Source organism: Topomyia yanbarensis, chromosome 1, assembly GCF_030247195.1.
Source record: "Topomyia yanbarensis strain Yona2022 chromosome 1, ASM3024719v1, whole genome shotgun sequence".
Classification (NCBI taxonomy): domain Eukaryota; kingdom Metazoa; phylum Arthropoda; class Insecta; order Diptera; family Culicidae; genus Topomyia; species Topomyia yanbarensis.
This window is the reverse complement of record NC_080670.1, coordinates 182,523,986-182,537,935: the sequence shown is the minus strand read 5'-3', so window position 1 is coordinate 182,537,935 and position 13,950 is coordinate 182,523,986. Positions and strand designations below refer to the sequence as shown.

The 13,950-nt window shown below is 40.4% G+C and overlaps 2 protein-coding genes across 7 annotated transcripts in view; one reads left to right on the top strand and one right to left on the bottom strand.

Moving 5' to 3' along the window:
* Positions 1-13,950, top strand: part of LOC131683767 (RYamide receptor-like) — a 405,413-nt gene that overhangs the window by 202,247 nt on the left and 189,216 nt on the right. The window lies entirely within an intron of this gene.
* The window catches only part of LOC131683722 (rho GTPase-activating protein gacU), a 267,647-nt gene continuing 257,492 nt past the window's right edge, over positions 3,796-13,950 (bottom strand). The window contains exon 9 of the mRNA XM_058965972.1: positions 3,796-3,870. Within this exon, the coding sequence (XP_058821955.1) occupies positions 3,811-3,870 (60 nt within the window). The 3' untranslated portion in view covers positions 3,796-3,810. The remainder of the gene's footprint in view (positions 3,871-13,950) is intronic.

Sequence of the window (13,950 nt, the reverse complement as noted above, 5' to 3'; positions counted from 1 at the left end):
AAAATGACGCGAAAACAAAAACTGTCTTCTCAAACATCCTCAATGATGGCGCTGACTGTTGATTTTGAGATACTCCACGCAGTTTTTGCCGTCAATATTATCCGAACAGCAGCCAAAATTTGGCAAATGTTTGTTTTTCAGGTAATGGTATTGGAGACTATGGATGTGCGAAGATATAATGTGCATAATGATACTATCGCATTATGTTTTTACGTGCAGTGTCAGGTAGGAGGAAATATGTCGGTCCACCTAGATTATCACCACAAAAAACCATTTAATATATAGAGAATTACTTCCAAGATGTGTCCTTTATAATGAATTCCATTTTTTCCAAATGTGTCAGGAACCTTTTAATAGCCACGGTGCAAGTAAGTAGTATCAGATCTTGTAGCCGAGCAGTGATTTTCTCATCGTCCATATATATGAGGATCAACCACGTGTTACAAGTTGTTATGCAAAATGACTGGTTTCGCCTGGGCTAATTTGTTAAATGGCATCAGCACTGAACGCCTGACATGGTTAAACTTAAAATTTCACATCACAAATGTTCGATCTTATACGAGAAGACCGGAAGTCAATACCCTAGCACCACTTCTTGCTTCTGCGACTCAATAATTCGACAGATCCACACAGCAAGAATTAAAGTAACAGTTTCTTTTGTTATTCCGACGAGTCACACAATATGAAGGGAACTGTTTTATCACACTCAGCATACTGAGTAGATATCGTGACCGCTGTCTTCGGTGGTATGAAATAGCAATCATCCTCACAATTCTCGCATTAATTTGTTGAAACCAAACAAGATACAATTTTTTAAGAGTCACCGAAAAACATGTTGTTTCTTAAATTTATTTTTGAAAAATTTCGGGACTTTAGCCCCTCCGGCCCCTCCTCTGGCTCGTGCCTGCCAAGAATCAGAACTACCTGAAAAGAACTCAGGGGCAGTCGTCGGTGATGACTCCGTACAACCTGGAAAGTGTATGTCAAAAAGACAGTTGAATACTCCATTTTCATCAGACGAGTATTCACCATTTGCTGCTCTAATGGAACTGACATGAAAGTCTTTCGATTTCGAAAGTAACTTATTTAGCCTACTAATCTCGTTGAGACTTGAGACATTTGTGCTGAGGCTTTTCCAACCACTTGGCTCAGAGGATTGAACGGTATTTCTGTATGCTTTGCGAACCAACTTAAATGCCTCCTACCTGTCCAGGCGTCTGCGATTCTAAGCTCTTCCACAAAACTTTTTGAGTCGAACAAGTCCGGTATTCCTCTAGAAATACGCATAACTCGAAGCGGACAAGCCTCTTGGTATGCTGCTACTATGAGTGTGTTTGTTTTATCCACGACCTCGTCCAAGTCTCTTAGAGATTAAATCGTCGGAATATACTCATGAAACCTAGTCGCCAAGCCTTTAGGTCTCAGTTCGTAGATTTGGGATTACGATGAGCGACGATATCGAGCGAGACGTTTAAGTGATCGAAGACGATGTACTTATGATCAGATAACGACGCTTCGAGCACGTTTGGTACGAGCCAGTCTGCCAGCTCATGCGTAATACCGTCAGAGCAGAGAGTTACATCTAACAGCTCTTCTCTGCTAGCTCGTATAAATATTGGGCGATTTCCTACCTTAAGCTCGTTTTTAGTTGCAAGGTTGTAGACGACACTGCCAGCGTGCTTGCGACATCTCGGACAAAGAAACTGGGGTTTCGCTTGAAACTTTTCGTCGTTTTTGAGTTCTCTGGCTTTCGATTTCTCCTGATCCCCTGCGTAGCTGTCAACAAACATTTTCAGAACAGTTTTATTACGACAGATGGTTTGTTAACAGTTTAAAAAAATGCGTCAGTTTGAAGTTGACCAATTTTTGACAGTAACACCCTTTATTTAAAGCTGTATTTTTATTTAAATGAATCTCTAATTTGCACCCTGCTCCAAACAGGGTGGCCCTTAACTTGTCTAATGTATTTTTATCTCTTTTTCTTTTCCTCACAGGTACGTACTGGGTATCAATTCTACACCATTACTTTAATTCTCGAAACGGTAAGTGCTCACCCTTTAACCTTTTACTTCGCATCCAATTCGCTAGCAACTTCAACCGTTTCATTTCGGTGCCCCATATCTACCGGACCATCTGTTGCAAATTAACATCTTACGTAACGACCTCGTGCAAATTTCCAACTGTTTCTTTTGGCTTTTGCTAAACTGTATCTTGCCCTGCCTTCAATCACGCGCGCCGCAACAATATCAAAAGTCAAGCGTGCCAAAGGTGACTTGATCACCGTCATCATCGTCATCGTCATCGTGCCGCGTGTTCTGCTGCAGATGCATAGCTTTAGTAACAGTGCAGGTAGAGAGAGGTTCGTCGCTTGTTGCGTCCGAGTAGAAATGCGCGTGATGGTTGTACTTACCTATCACTCAAGTTGGTCGTTATACTGAAGCTCCGAAACATTCCGAAAGATATGCAGAGCATCCAAAACGAAAATCTACACTACGAGGGTAGTGTAAATGCCAAAATGTGAGTAATGAGACGAAATTGCGGTCCACCTTGGTTGATTATAGCGAACGGCCCGGCGGCGGCGTGCGAAAATGAAGAAACTCGATACTACACCGCTGATAAAGTCACCGGCGGCGGCGGCGAGACGGCGAGGATTTCAAGTGTGGAACAAAAGAGACAATACAATGACTTGGTAAATGGTGCTGAACGGATGATTTGTGTGTGCCTTTTGTAAAAGTATAACACAACGTGCGGCCGTTTTCGGCCGGAACGCTGTTGAAATTTGAGTGAATTTTGTTTGCAGCTGTGGATCAAATTTTTGGTTGGAAATTTACGTCCTGGGGTATATCTTGACTGTATTACATCTACCAGTGTTGATCAATGTTATGGGAATCTCATTAACGGAAATTTGCACGTGGATTATGAAATTTTCTGGTGCGTTGTTCTCGGTTTTTTTCCAGAATTGAATAGTAGAAAAATTTCTCGACGGCATTGATTGTTGATTAATCTGCTTTTTTGTCCAGAATCCTGCTACAAAAAATACAGCATATGATAATAAAAGACAGTTTGAATGATTTGACCTTTCCACATGACAGCACGATAGTACCGTGTCCCGTCGATTTGTCTGTGAAATCGTTGCTAAAATCAGCTTGAAACATTAACCTCGATTCCCAGCTGCGCGTCCTGTGTCAGTAGCAGAGGCACAGTTCACATGTCAAACCGCACGCGAAAAGTTGGCCCAACTTTTCTGACCAGCAGCGCGCGTAATTCACCAACAGCAGGGAGCAAAACGAGTCATTCCGAAAGATTGACGGCTGACGAGCGACCGGCGCCTTTAATCTAAACGCGTAAATAATGATAAATTTACCCCAAATTATCTAAAATTACAACTATTAATGCTCATGCTGCGTGAATCCTATACCGTGTCAGGATTATGCAAGCTGGAAAGGGTCACCACTTACCAGCGCCCCATACCATTCGGCAGAGTGCCACTACTACCTGAAAGACGCTGCGCAATCAGCAAATGCAGTGGCGCAGTAGCGATTGAAGCTGTGCCCAGCTGCTGCTGCTAACCAACTCCCCGACCGCGCATCCGATAGGCTTACGTCCTTAGCATACCACAGGTCGTTCGTTAGACGGGCAGGAGGGAATGCGACTGTGAACCGAACCCGCCGGGTATGACCAAAGGTAATTTTTCTCGTTTTTTATCCAAATCATCCTTTCACCGTGATGGCAGCAAATGAAGTACAAAATTGTTCGGCTTCGGGTGACGAAATTTTCTGTGAGCAAATGTTGTAGGTACCTAGTACATTCCTATCTCTGCTTGGACGAGTTGACGTATTTCAACATGAACTTCGTAATGGTTTTTTTTTCCTGAAATGGAGATGAAAAGGTGGAAAATGAATGATGACTATTAAATTGAACAAATCGGCATTTTTTGAAATAGCGCACCGTATAGAACCATCGGCCTACTATTTTAGGTAATAATTAATGTTGTTGTCCAGACATAATGAAAACAAATTGATTGTTTGCGGTACGAGTTCAATGAAAGTCGCAATTTCAAAAGGCAAAGTGATTTATATCATTTTCATAATGTTCCTATTGTCATCCTAATTTGCTGAATCGATTTATCTCTTTGACTCAAATTATACAGTGAAAATTAAAATATTAGTTTAGCGTTTTCGGTCCTCTCAAACAGCAGTCTTTTACACTTTTCACGCCACCTTTGTTATTAAATACTATTTCGAAATAAGCAAATCACCTGCTGTATTAATAAAACCCCGCAAACCGCAAACTAGGCCAGCCCGACCTGGGTGGCGTAAACTCATCAGGCATTCCAAACCGCACTTGGGAACGCAAACTTTTTTTTCGAATCGCGACAATTATGCGCAGGGTTGGTTGGTTTATTTTTAATGTAGAATACATTTAAGCTTTCAATATAGGGGTCCCGTTTCAAATTATCGGCTGCCGCGCCGCGTCAGATTTTGAACGTTAATAACTTTTATCATACTTAACAGAATGATTTGATTTTTAGGCCAATTTGTTGCAAATATGTTCCTCTATGCTGTATTAAAATTTGAAGTATGTATAACATGCATTAATAACAAAAAATTGTGTTTTGAAAAATCTTTCGAAAACGACTCGGAAAAGTGAAAATTTTCAGCCCATCCCGCACAGAGCCGTCAAAATGGTGGACCAACCGAACAATAAAATAATGAAAAGTTTATATATAGGTCCACTACATGTTTGTTCCTATGGTTATTCGCATTGGGTTGCTTGACGAGAGCAGTTGGTGGGGGAAAGACGGCATATTCCTTTGGTTAGGCCATTAGAAGCCGGACGGAAAGGAAAGGCTCATGCACGGCACGAGAACGAGCGAGAAAGCGATAGTAGTGCATATTAGCGCGATTATATAAATATCTGTCGGTCGGTTTTTCTCATCATTCGTATTCGTTCAAGCACTAGCAAGCAGCCAGTCCACCGAAGGAAAGCAGTTGGCAATGACGACGGCGGAAAAAGTGCCCCAGCTACTGGTGACTCATCGCAACCCGATCAGGAACTGTCGACCTGCAAGAATTTCGCCCCAACTAAAGGGCAACAGAGTAGGCTATCGTTCCAGCGTCTGGGTCGTGAGATTGTGCAGGACTGCAAAATCGAGCCACGCTTACAAAGCTCAGTCGTAATGATGCCCCGAGAAGCCAACGATGCCTACTTGGTCGGTTTGTTCGAGGATGCAAAATAGTGCTTTGTGGCTCACCGTGTCCGCGGGGTGTGCGTCTGAATTATGCTCCCGCAATAAAACAATAAACGATTCTTTACAGGACCAATTAATTGTGTTGTAATAAGAGTTAAACTGAAATTTACATTTTATGGTGTATAACAAATAATTTTCAGAAAGCTATATAAAAAATACGATGTGTGGAAAGAAAGAAAGAGAATTTAAATTATCCTCTCTTGCTCGTTTTCGTGCACTGCTTTTCCTTTCCTTTCTGCTGCTACTACCATCATAACTAAAACGAATGTGCGTGTTCCCCCACCATCTCTTGGCCAGTGTTGCCACAATTGCATGTCGCTATTACAATTTGAATTATTTTATTGATCCTCTCTAGTATTGATAAAATATAGAACGTGCAAAGTACACTGGTCGCATGCTTTTATTCGAACTTTTTGGCAGCCTCCGTTGATTAACTGCATAAATCGATTTGTTTGTGCAGCTCCTTGCTAGTAGCAAACTAAATAGCCTTTATCAGCGCTAACAAATAACACGAAAGAATTTAAATTTGTGAAAATCATTTCCTTCTTTTCAAATCTGCAGCATTCTTTGAAAATATTGTTTGAATGTTGTTATTGAAAAACTGAACATGCAAGTTTGCTAGCACTAGATTGAAGGCGATGGAAAGACAGAATATTCGTTTTGGTTATGCTAGTATTGGTAGCCGAACGGAAAGGAAAGGCACAGGAATGGCACGAAAACGAGCGAGAGCGATAGTAGCGCTTTCTCGTGTGTTCATATATGAATATTGGTCGGTCGGTTTTTCTCATCATTCGTATTCGTTCAAGCACTAGCAAGCAGCCAGTCCACCGAAGGAAAGAAGTTGGCGATGACGACGGTCGGAAAAAGTGCCCCAGCTACTGGTGACTCATCGCAACCCGATCAGGAACTGTCGCCCTGCAAGAATTTCGCCCCAACTAAAGGGCAACAGAGAAACTAATCTGTGTTCTAATAAGAGTTAAACTGGTTCACCGTGTCCGCGGGGAGTGCGTCTGAATTATGCTCCCGCAATAAAACAATAAACGGTTCTTTACAGGACCAATTAATTGTGTTGTAATAAGAGTTAAACTGAAATTTACATTTTATGGTGTATAACAAATAATTTTCAGAAAGCTATATAACAAATACGATGTGTGGAAAGAAAGAAAGAGAATTTAAATTATCCTCTCTCGCTCGTTTTCGTGCACTGCTTTTCCATTCCTTTCTGCTGCTACTACAATCATAACTAAAACGAATGTGCGTGTTCTCCCACCATCTCATGGCCAGTGTTGCCACAATTGCATGTCGCTATAACAATTTGAATTATTTTATTGATCCTCTCTAGTATTGATAAAATATAGAATATGCAAAGTACACTAGTCGCATGCTTTTTTTCGAACTTTTTGGCAGCCTCCGTTGATTAACTGCATAAATCGATTTGTTTGTGCAGCTCCTTGCTAGTAGCAAACTAAATAGCCTTTATCAGCGCTAACAAATAAGACAAAAGAATTTAAATTTGTGAAAATCTTCTCCTTCCTTCTTTTCAAATCTGCAACATTCTTTGAAAATATTGAAAATGTTGTTATTGAAAAACTGAACATGCAAGTTTGCTAGCACTGGCCACTAAATTGAAGGCGATGGAAAGACAGAATATTCGTTTTGGTTATGCTAGTATTGGTAGCCGAACGGAAAGGAAAGGCACAGGAATGGCACGAAAACGAGCGAGAGAGCGATAGTAGTGCTTTCTCGTGTTTTCATATATGAATATTGGTCGGTCGGTTTTTCTCATCATTCGTATTCGTTCAAGCACTAGCAAGCAGCCAGTCCACCGGAGGAAAGCAGTTGGCGATGATGACGGTCCGCAAAAGTGCCCCAGCTACTGGTGGCCCATCGCAACCAACTACCGATCAGGAACTGTCGCCGTGCTAGTATTTCGCCCCAACTAAAGGGCAACGGAGCAACTAATCCGCTGGCTAACATTCCAGCGTCTGGTTCGTAAGGTTGTGTATTACTTCAAAGTCGAGCTACGCTTACAAAACTCAGCCGTAATGAAGCCAGTGATGCCTACTTGGTCGGTTTGTGGGAGTGGGCGTAAATTACAATAAAAGCAACGGTTCTTTTCAGGACCAATCAATTGTGTTCTAGTGAGAGTTAAACTGAAACTTTCATTTTAAGGTGTGTAGCAAATTTTCAACAAGCAACATAATACGTTGTGTGGAAAGAAGTAGCTTGCACACGGAACAAAAATTTAAATTATCCTCTCGCTCGTTTCGTGCACTGCTTTTCCATTCCTTTCTACTGTTATTATCAGTATTACCAAAACGAATGTGTCGTTGCATGTGTTTAAGAGAAACGTTGAAGTCGCATGCTTCTATTCAAGCTTTTTGGCAGCCCCCGTGAACTAACTGCATTAAATGGTTTTTTTGTGCAGCTCCGTGCTAGTAGCAAACAAAATGGCCCTACTAGTGTCTGATTCGTGAGATTGTGCAAGATTTCAAAGTCGAGCTAAGCTTATAAAGTTCAGCCGTAATGGTACCCGAAGAAGCCAGTCTTGTCGTTTTGTTCGAGGCTACAAAACAGTTCGCCAGGCACGTAACTATCATGCCAAAAATATCCAACGATCCAGCGCATCACCATCAACACCAACGCCGATACCAAAGGTTCTTTTCAGAACCACCATTATTACCATAGAGAATTATTTGAAAATTTCCCATTCAAACGTGATTCTGTTGAATATTATTAGATTTAAATTAACGTCTCGAATTGAAATCACGACGCTCCGGTTATGTGACAGACATTACCCACCCATCTTTTTTATTGTGACCACGACTAACGGTTTAATATAGACACCCCATTTCAATATTTCTGAAGGAACAGAAGGTCGAGTTTGGAAAGTTTTTAACTTCCATTGTACTTAACCAAATTACACAATGTTCGCACTAATGATTCAGAAATATGATCAGGAATCTTCTGTTAGATTTGTAAGTATGTATAATTTACATGAATAAAGAAAAATTGATTTTCAGGAATCAATTATTATCTGTTCTTCCATTGGCCAGTACTACGCGACTTCCTCATGCTAACAATTAATTTCATCGTTAGCCATCTCCCTCACCAAGGCCAACAACGCCAACAAAACCGGTCCTTTTCAGGACCACCATCATTTTTGTAAAGAATAATTTGAAATATTCCTCGCCCAAATCACCTTTTGTCCGAAAATTCCAATGGGTATCAAAATATTTAAAGAACGTGTTCCTTATGTATTCTACATCTCTCCGGTTATGTCGCAGACATTACCCACCCATCTTTTTTCCTCGAAACTATTAGCCCATCACCGGTGCCACGGTAAGAACCACATCGACCACAGAAATTTCAGTGGCACTCGGATGTTGTGTCATCGCATGGTTTGGCACCCGCGAACCTGCGCAACCGGCCGGTGGTTCGGCTTGATGGGCCGATTGTATGCCGATGCCGTGGGGAACAGGTCAACTAGGTCGGTGCGCTTAGTGTGTGCGAAATCATCGACGTTATCACACAATAACAATATATAAATTAATTTTATTTGCCTCGTTAATTAATTGTTTTTAAAGTCTGATGCTTCGAGTTGCGATTTTTTTTGTTTTTCGATCAAGTTTAGTTTTTAGATGCACGGGCAGGTTTTGAACGGAAAATGCTTCTTGTAAATCAGCAAATTATCCCATCCTGCTAACATTTACTTCGGCTGGCACTCATGTCGACACAGTCATGATTAGCAGCTGAGTGTTGCCATAGCCTTTTCTACGGCTCATGTACGTACACGTCACATGACACAAACACTACATCACTAGCTGGTGGAAAATGACAAACAAAGACGGCAAAAATCAAATGGGATTGTTTTCAACCAGGAAGCTGCAGAAGTGTTCGTGAGACCGAGCGACAAGAACTCAATAGCCGTTCAGTTTCTGAATGAGTGTTGTGTGCTATCGTGAGAGGTATGACACACGCGAGTGAATTTGGGTGCTGTTCACTTCGTTGCACTCATGTACAGAAGCCGAATGATCGGCTGTTTCTGAGTGGCGATGTGCTCATTGGCTATTAGGATGGTTTGAGCGGTGGTAGTGTTTGTACTGAGTCGGTTTTTCCCGCGCAATTGGTGCGCGTGGGTATCACGGTTCGGTGATGACGTGCATAGTAGCGGTGGTGTAGTTTACTGCTGTGGGAAGTGGCTAGCGGTGACGATTTCGCTTTCCGCTAGCGACCATATTTCGGCGACAATCGCTTGGTCGTGGCTTATGCTAGTGTATATCGTTCGATGTATATGTCACATGCGGTGGTGTGGTGGTTTGGCGCTCATCGGTCGTCGTAGCGATAGTGATTTCAGCGGCGGTGCAGTAGTGGTGGTATTTCTCGGCATCCATCCATCGCCGTAGCGGCGGTGTGCTACGTAGGGTGATTGGACAGCAGTGTTGCTAAAAGAGCGAGAAGCCAACACACCCTCCTCGTTCGCCAGCGAGCGCGAGACTCACACTGTATGCTCCCTACTGCTGTACACACGTTTTCGAAGAACTCTCAAATCTTGAGCGTTTTTTCAAAACGTCATATCTGCAATGAGTTACTCTCTTTGTTTACTTTCTCTTCTGTTAATAATTCGGTCACTTTAACATATATCCCTCAGCTCTTTGCATAATATGCTAGTTAAAACCACCGTCTTTCGATCTGTACTGTAAAATAAGTGAAAAGAGTTATAGTGACGCCGTAAAAATCGAAAGAGAAAGTATAAACAGAGAGTAACTCATTGCAGATATGACGTTTTGAAAAAAACGCTCAAGAAATATGTGACGATCAGCACGAGCGGCAAATATGCTTGATTCATGTGAGTTATCTGCCTTCGCTATAGGCTCGTGTGTCACTCGCACTCTTGTCGGCTCGCTAGATTTTAGCTCTAACGGCGAGTGGGTTCCCATGATGGGACTCCTCGGCTGCGAGTTTTCACTGCATGCCACCCACTCCCATGTGCTAAGCACTCTTTACAGCTCTGTGTTGTTTATTAGAACAGCTCGTATACACTCTTTTAGCAACTGGGAGCGCTCGTAAAGGAGCGAACAATGCAAGCAAAAACTAACTAAACTAACAATGCGCGCGCTCGCATTAAATTGTCATTGCATACATACGTTATCTGTCTACACAGGTTTATACCGGTCGTATTTAAAGAACAAATTAAATATATTGTTTTTTATATTTTTTTTAAATATGTAAACAAATTATAAGTGCGGTGTCTTAAAAAAACTTGTCTTTTAAGGGGCGTCTACTATAAAGTGCTCAAACTGAAAGTAATTTTGTTATACGATTTTGATGGCAAGGTGACAATGGACCTCTCGTTAAGGTTTATGTATATATTCATTATGAATGAAAAAAATTCAGTCAGGCAAAGCCACACATACGAGCGTTCGAAGAGAAGACGTTCAACCATTTCCATGTCGAGGAATGCCGCGGAGGACATGATAACTCTTGATACAATTGTCTGAAATAGGAAATTCAATAAGATTTTTAAAACAGACTTGTAGTTACTCGATGAACCAAAAAAAATATAGAACAGTTGGAATTTCGGAAAATGGCATAAGAAAAACCGAAAAATAAAATTCGTTCACTTTTCTTCAAAATAACGAGGAAGATTTTTGTATTCCATTTTCCCTTAGTTCATCGATTACACATGTTATGCATTCTCATAAAAAATTAAGTCGATTCGTTGAATGGTTTTTGAGTTGTCGGCAATTTTAAAAATGCGGTTTCGAGAAAGATGCTATTAAAGTTGCCGATAAACTGAAATCGTTGAAACGCATGGTTGTTTAGAACAAAAGAAGATCAGTGTGGCCACCGAGATTGCACTGGGCTTTTCTAGAGGTTCAATTAAACAATTAAACAATTAAACGAATAAAAAAACAATAATGTTTTTTTACCCACTACACCAGGCAACCCCTTAACCTTGCGGAAGTCGCGCTAGTGCACTGAGTGCACACTGCTCCGAAAATCTAGCGAAATCGTCTTAGAGCAACAGCGGTTGCTCGTTCAGTGGGTCATAAGTGCGACTTCCGGAGGGTTAAGGAAATAATACCACATATTCTATAAAAGTCCATGCTGGCTAATGGGTTTGCATTTCTGTACCGATTATACACTTCTGAGCAGAAGTAAAGGGCGTATATTACGCACTTCTGGGCAGAAGGGATGTATGTGATATCCAGCAATAAAATCTAAAGCATTTTAAGGATAGTTTCTTTTTTGAACAATGAAAATTGGAAACACGAATTTAATATAATTTATTGAAAAAAGTAAAATAAAACTAATCTGCTACTACCAATTTTACTAAGATGGTAAATGGAATAAAGTTGCGTCCCACTTATATATAGTAAATTATCGTGAGTAATTATTTGAACAGTATTGTGCAAACTTTTTTTCGTCAAGAAGAATCAGTATTACCGAAAATAATGTTGTTCACTCATGTTCAAATCTCAATTAGTACAGATTTATAAAACTTTGGTATATACTTGTTGAAATGATCTAAACCTAATATTATGTGTATGAATAAGAGAAGCAAGTGAAACACGATAGTAGGAATTAATTCAGAGATATTTTATTTCCTTAGGCATTTTAATTTTCATTTAAATTCAGCATTTTCAAAATTTTCATTTTCAGCATTCCAACAAAACGCTCAAAGAGAAACTATTTTCATTTAAAGTTTGATTTTAATAACCTTAACTATTCTTTACATTTTGACTATTGATTCTATAATTTATCATCCCACATCCATGTTTTTTGTCAAATTTAAATATTGAATCATCCTTTATACTATTTAATTGCTATTGGAAATAACTTTTTATACTTAATTCGGCAAAACAACCCATTCGGGAAAATAACAATCGGCAAAATAATTCGTTAATTCGTTATCTGGGAAAAGCCAGCGTGAGGAGTTGACGAGCAAGTAAAAATTACTATTTCAATGCAAGTATTGCTTGTGGCATAAAAACTCGATTCGAACCGTATTACGCACTTAACATTCTACTAAAAAAAATATCTCATAGACTGGTTATGTCGACTGGCCTGTCTATGAGAGTACCATCTCTATAACTTCAGTAGCAGCTTGATTACTCACACTTTTAAAGTGCAGAGTTCAGGTTAGTGAAAAGTGCGCAAAATCATTCACTAGAGATTTCTTCTAATATAGTCCGCTGGTTGTATCAATTTAGGACTGTGAACGAATGTTTTAGAATATATAACGCATAGAGTACTTTTCTTACAGCTGATAGATTTGCTCTGATTCCGTCGTAATTTGGAGGACAAGGACGGTGTATATTGGAATTGGTCACGAAATATTCAATAAATTAAGTCCTTATGTTTAGAAATTCACTTTATGACGGTAGTCGATCTCCTACATACATATTCTATAGAATTCTGTATTTAATCCGAATATCCGATTCATTTAATGCAAAATGTACCAGGAACATAGTTAAAAATATTCGAAGGTATTTTTGACGGCTGAAAATGAACCTGACGCGACTCGCGGTGAATAGAAAAAATATTCATTCAAGTATCACTTCTTATTCATTCAGTTGAATATCGTACAATATATTCATTTCACTAATTATCTAGGAAAATGTTTTCAAATGCCGGTAAAGCATATGAAACAACAATAATCATCGCTTACATTGTGCCAGGGCCTACTTTGATGCGTTTGATTCGTTGCTGCACGGTCGCTTCGTGTAATAATCGAAGACGAATGAAAATCTGCATGGTTTGTTCGTTTGACGTATTCAGCTGCGTCACTGAATATTGAAAATGAATTCGGCTGAATATGATCAATTTTCATTCAATGAATTTGAATATTTTTAACTCTGACCAGGAATGGTCATAGATGTATAATACCCATGATCGTATAATTGTCCCGTTTTCTTTGCGATTTCCTATCTTTATGGGACTGACTCTTGTAGTAACTATTTAATTATTTTAAGAAGTGCATATATGCAGCATTGAGGGGAATTATATATATTTGACATGTTAAGGTTCCACATATTTAAAAGTGTCAATCCAAGCGATTTTGCACTTTTTTTTAAATTTACGTTTTAACGCAACTGCATTTCATTCGGGTGCGTTTATTTTCCTTTTCCGTTATACCAGCGTCATGTCAACCTCAATGCAGACGATACATTAGCTTCCATCAACGTAAATGTCCGTCAACGCCACGTCGTCGTTCCATCAAGATAAGTTGAATGCGTTTCTCGTTCACACTTCCCGTACGTCAAAGCATTCCGTGCTGTTGATGTTGTGTGTGAATACCTCTATTTAACTGCATATAACTAATTTTGACGTTCCCATGACGTGCTGTACCGGTGACGAAAGCCAGACGTATTGTGCAAATCGATCTTCAAACAGCCGCGGCTTAGACTTTGTACATAAAATATCCGAATAAATTTATTTTCATGCATTATTGGTCTACCAACGAAGAACGAAATGCGAGTGGGAGCGAGAGCGCTAGCGACTGCAAGAGTGCGAGTGAAGGCGAACGCGCTTAAGAGTGCGAGAAGATACGAGTGGGTTAAAGAGCGCGAGTGGCTACGAGTGGGAGTACGGACGAGTGGGAGCATGGTCGAGCGGGAGCATGGGCGAGTGGGAGCACGGACGAGTGGTAGCAGCAGTAGGAGTGAGCACCAGTGAGTGGGTGCGAACGAAAG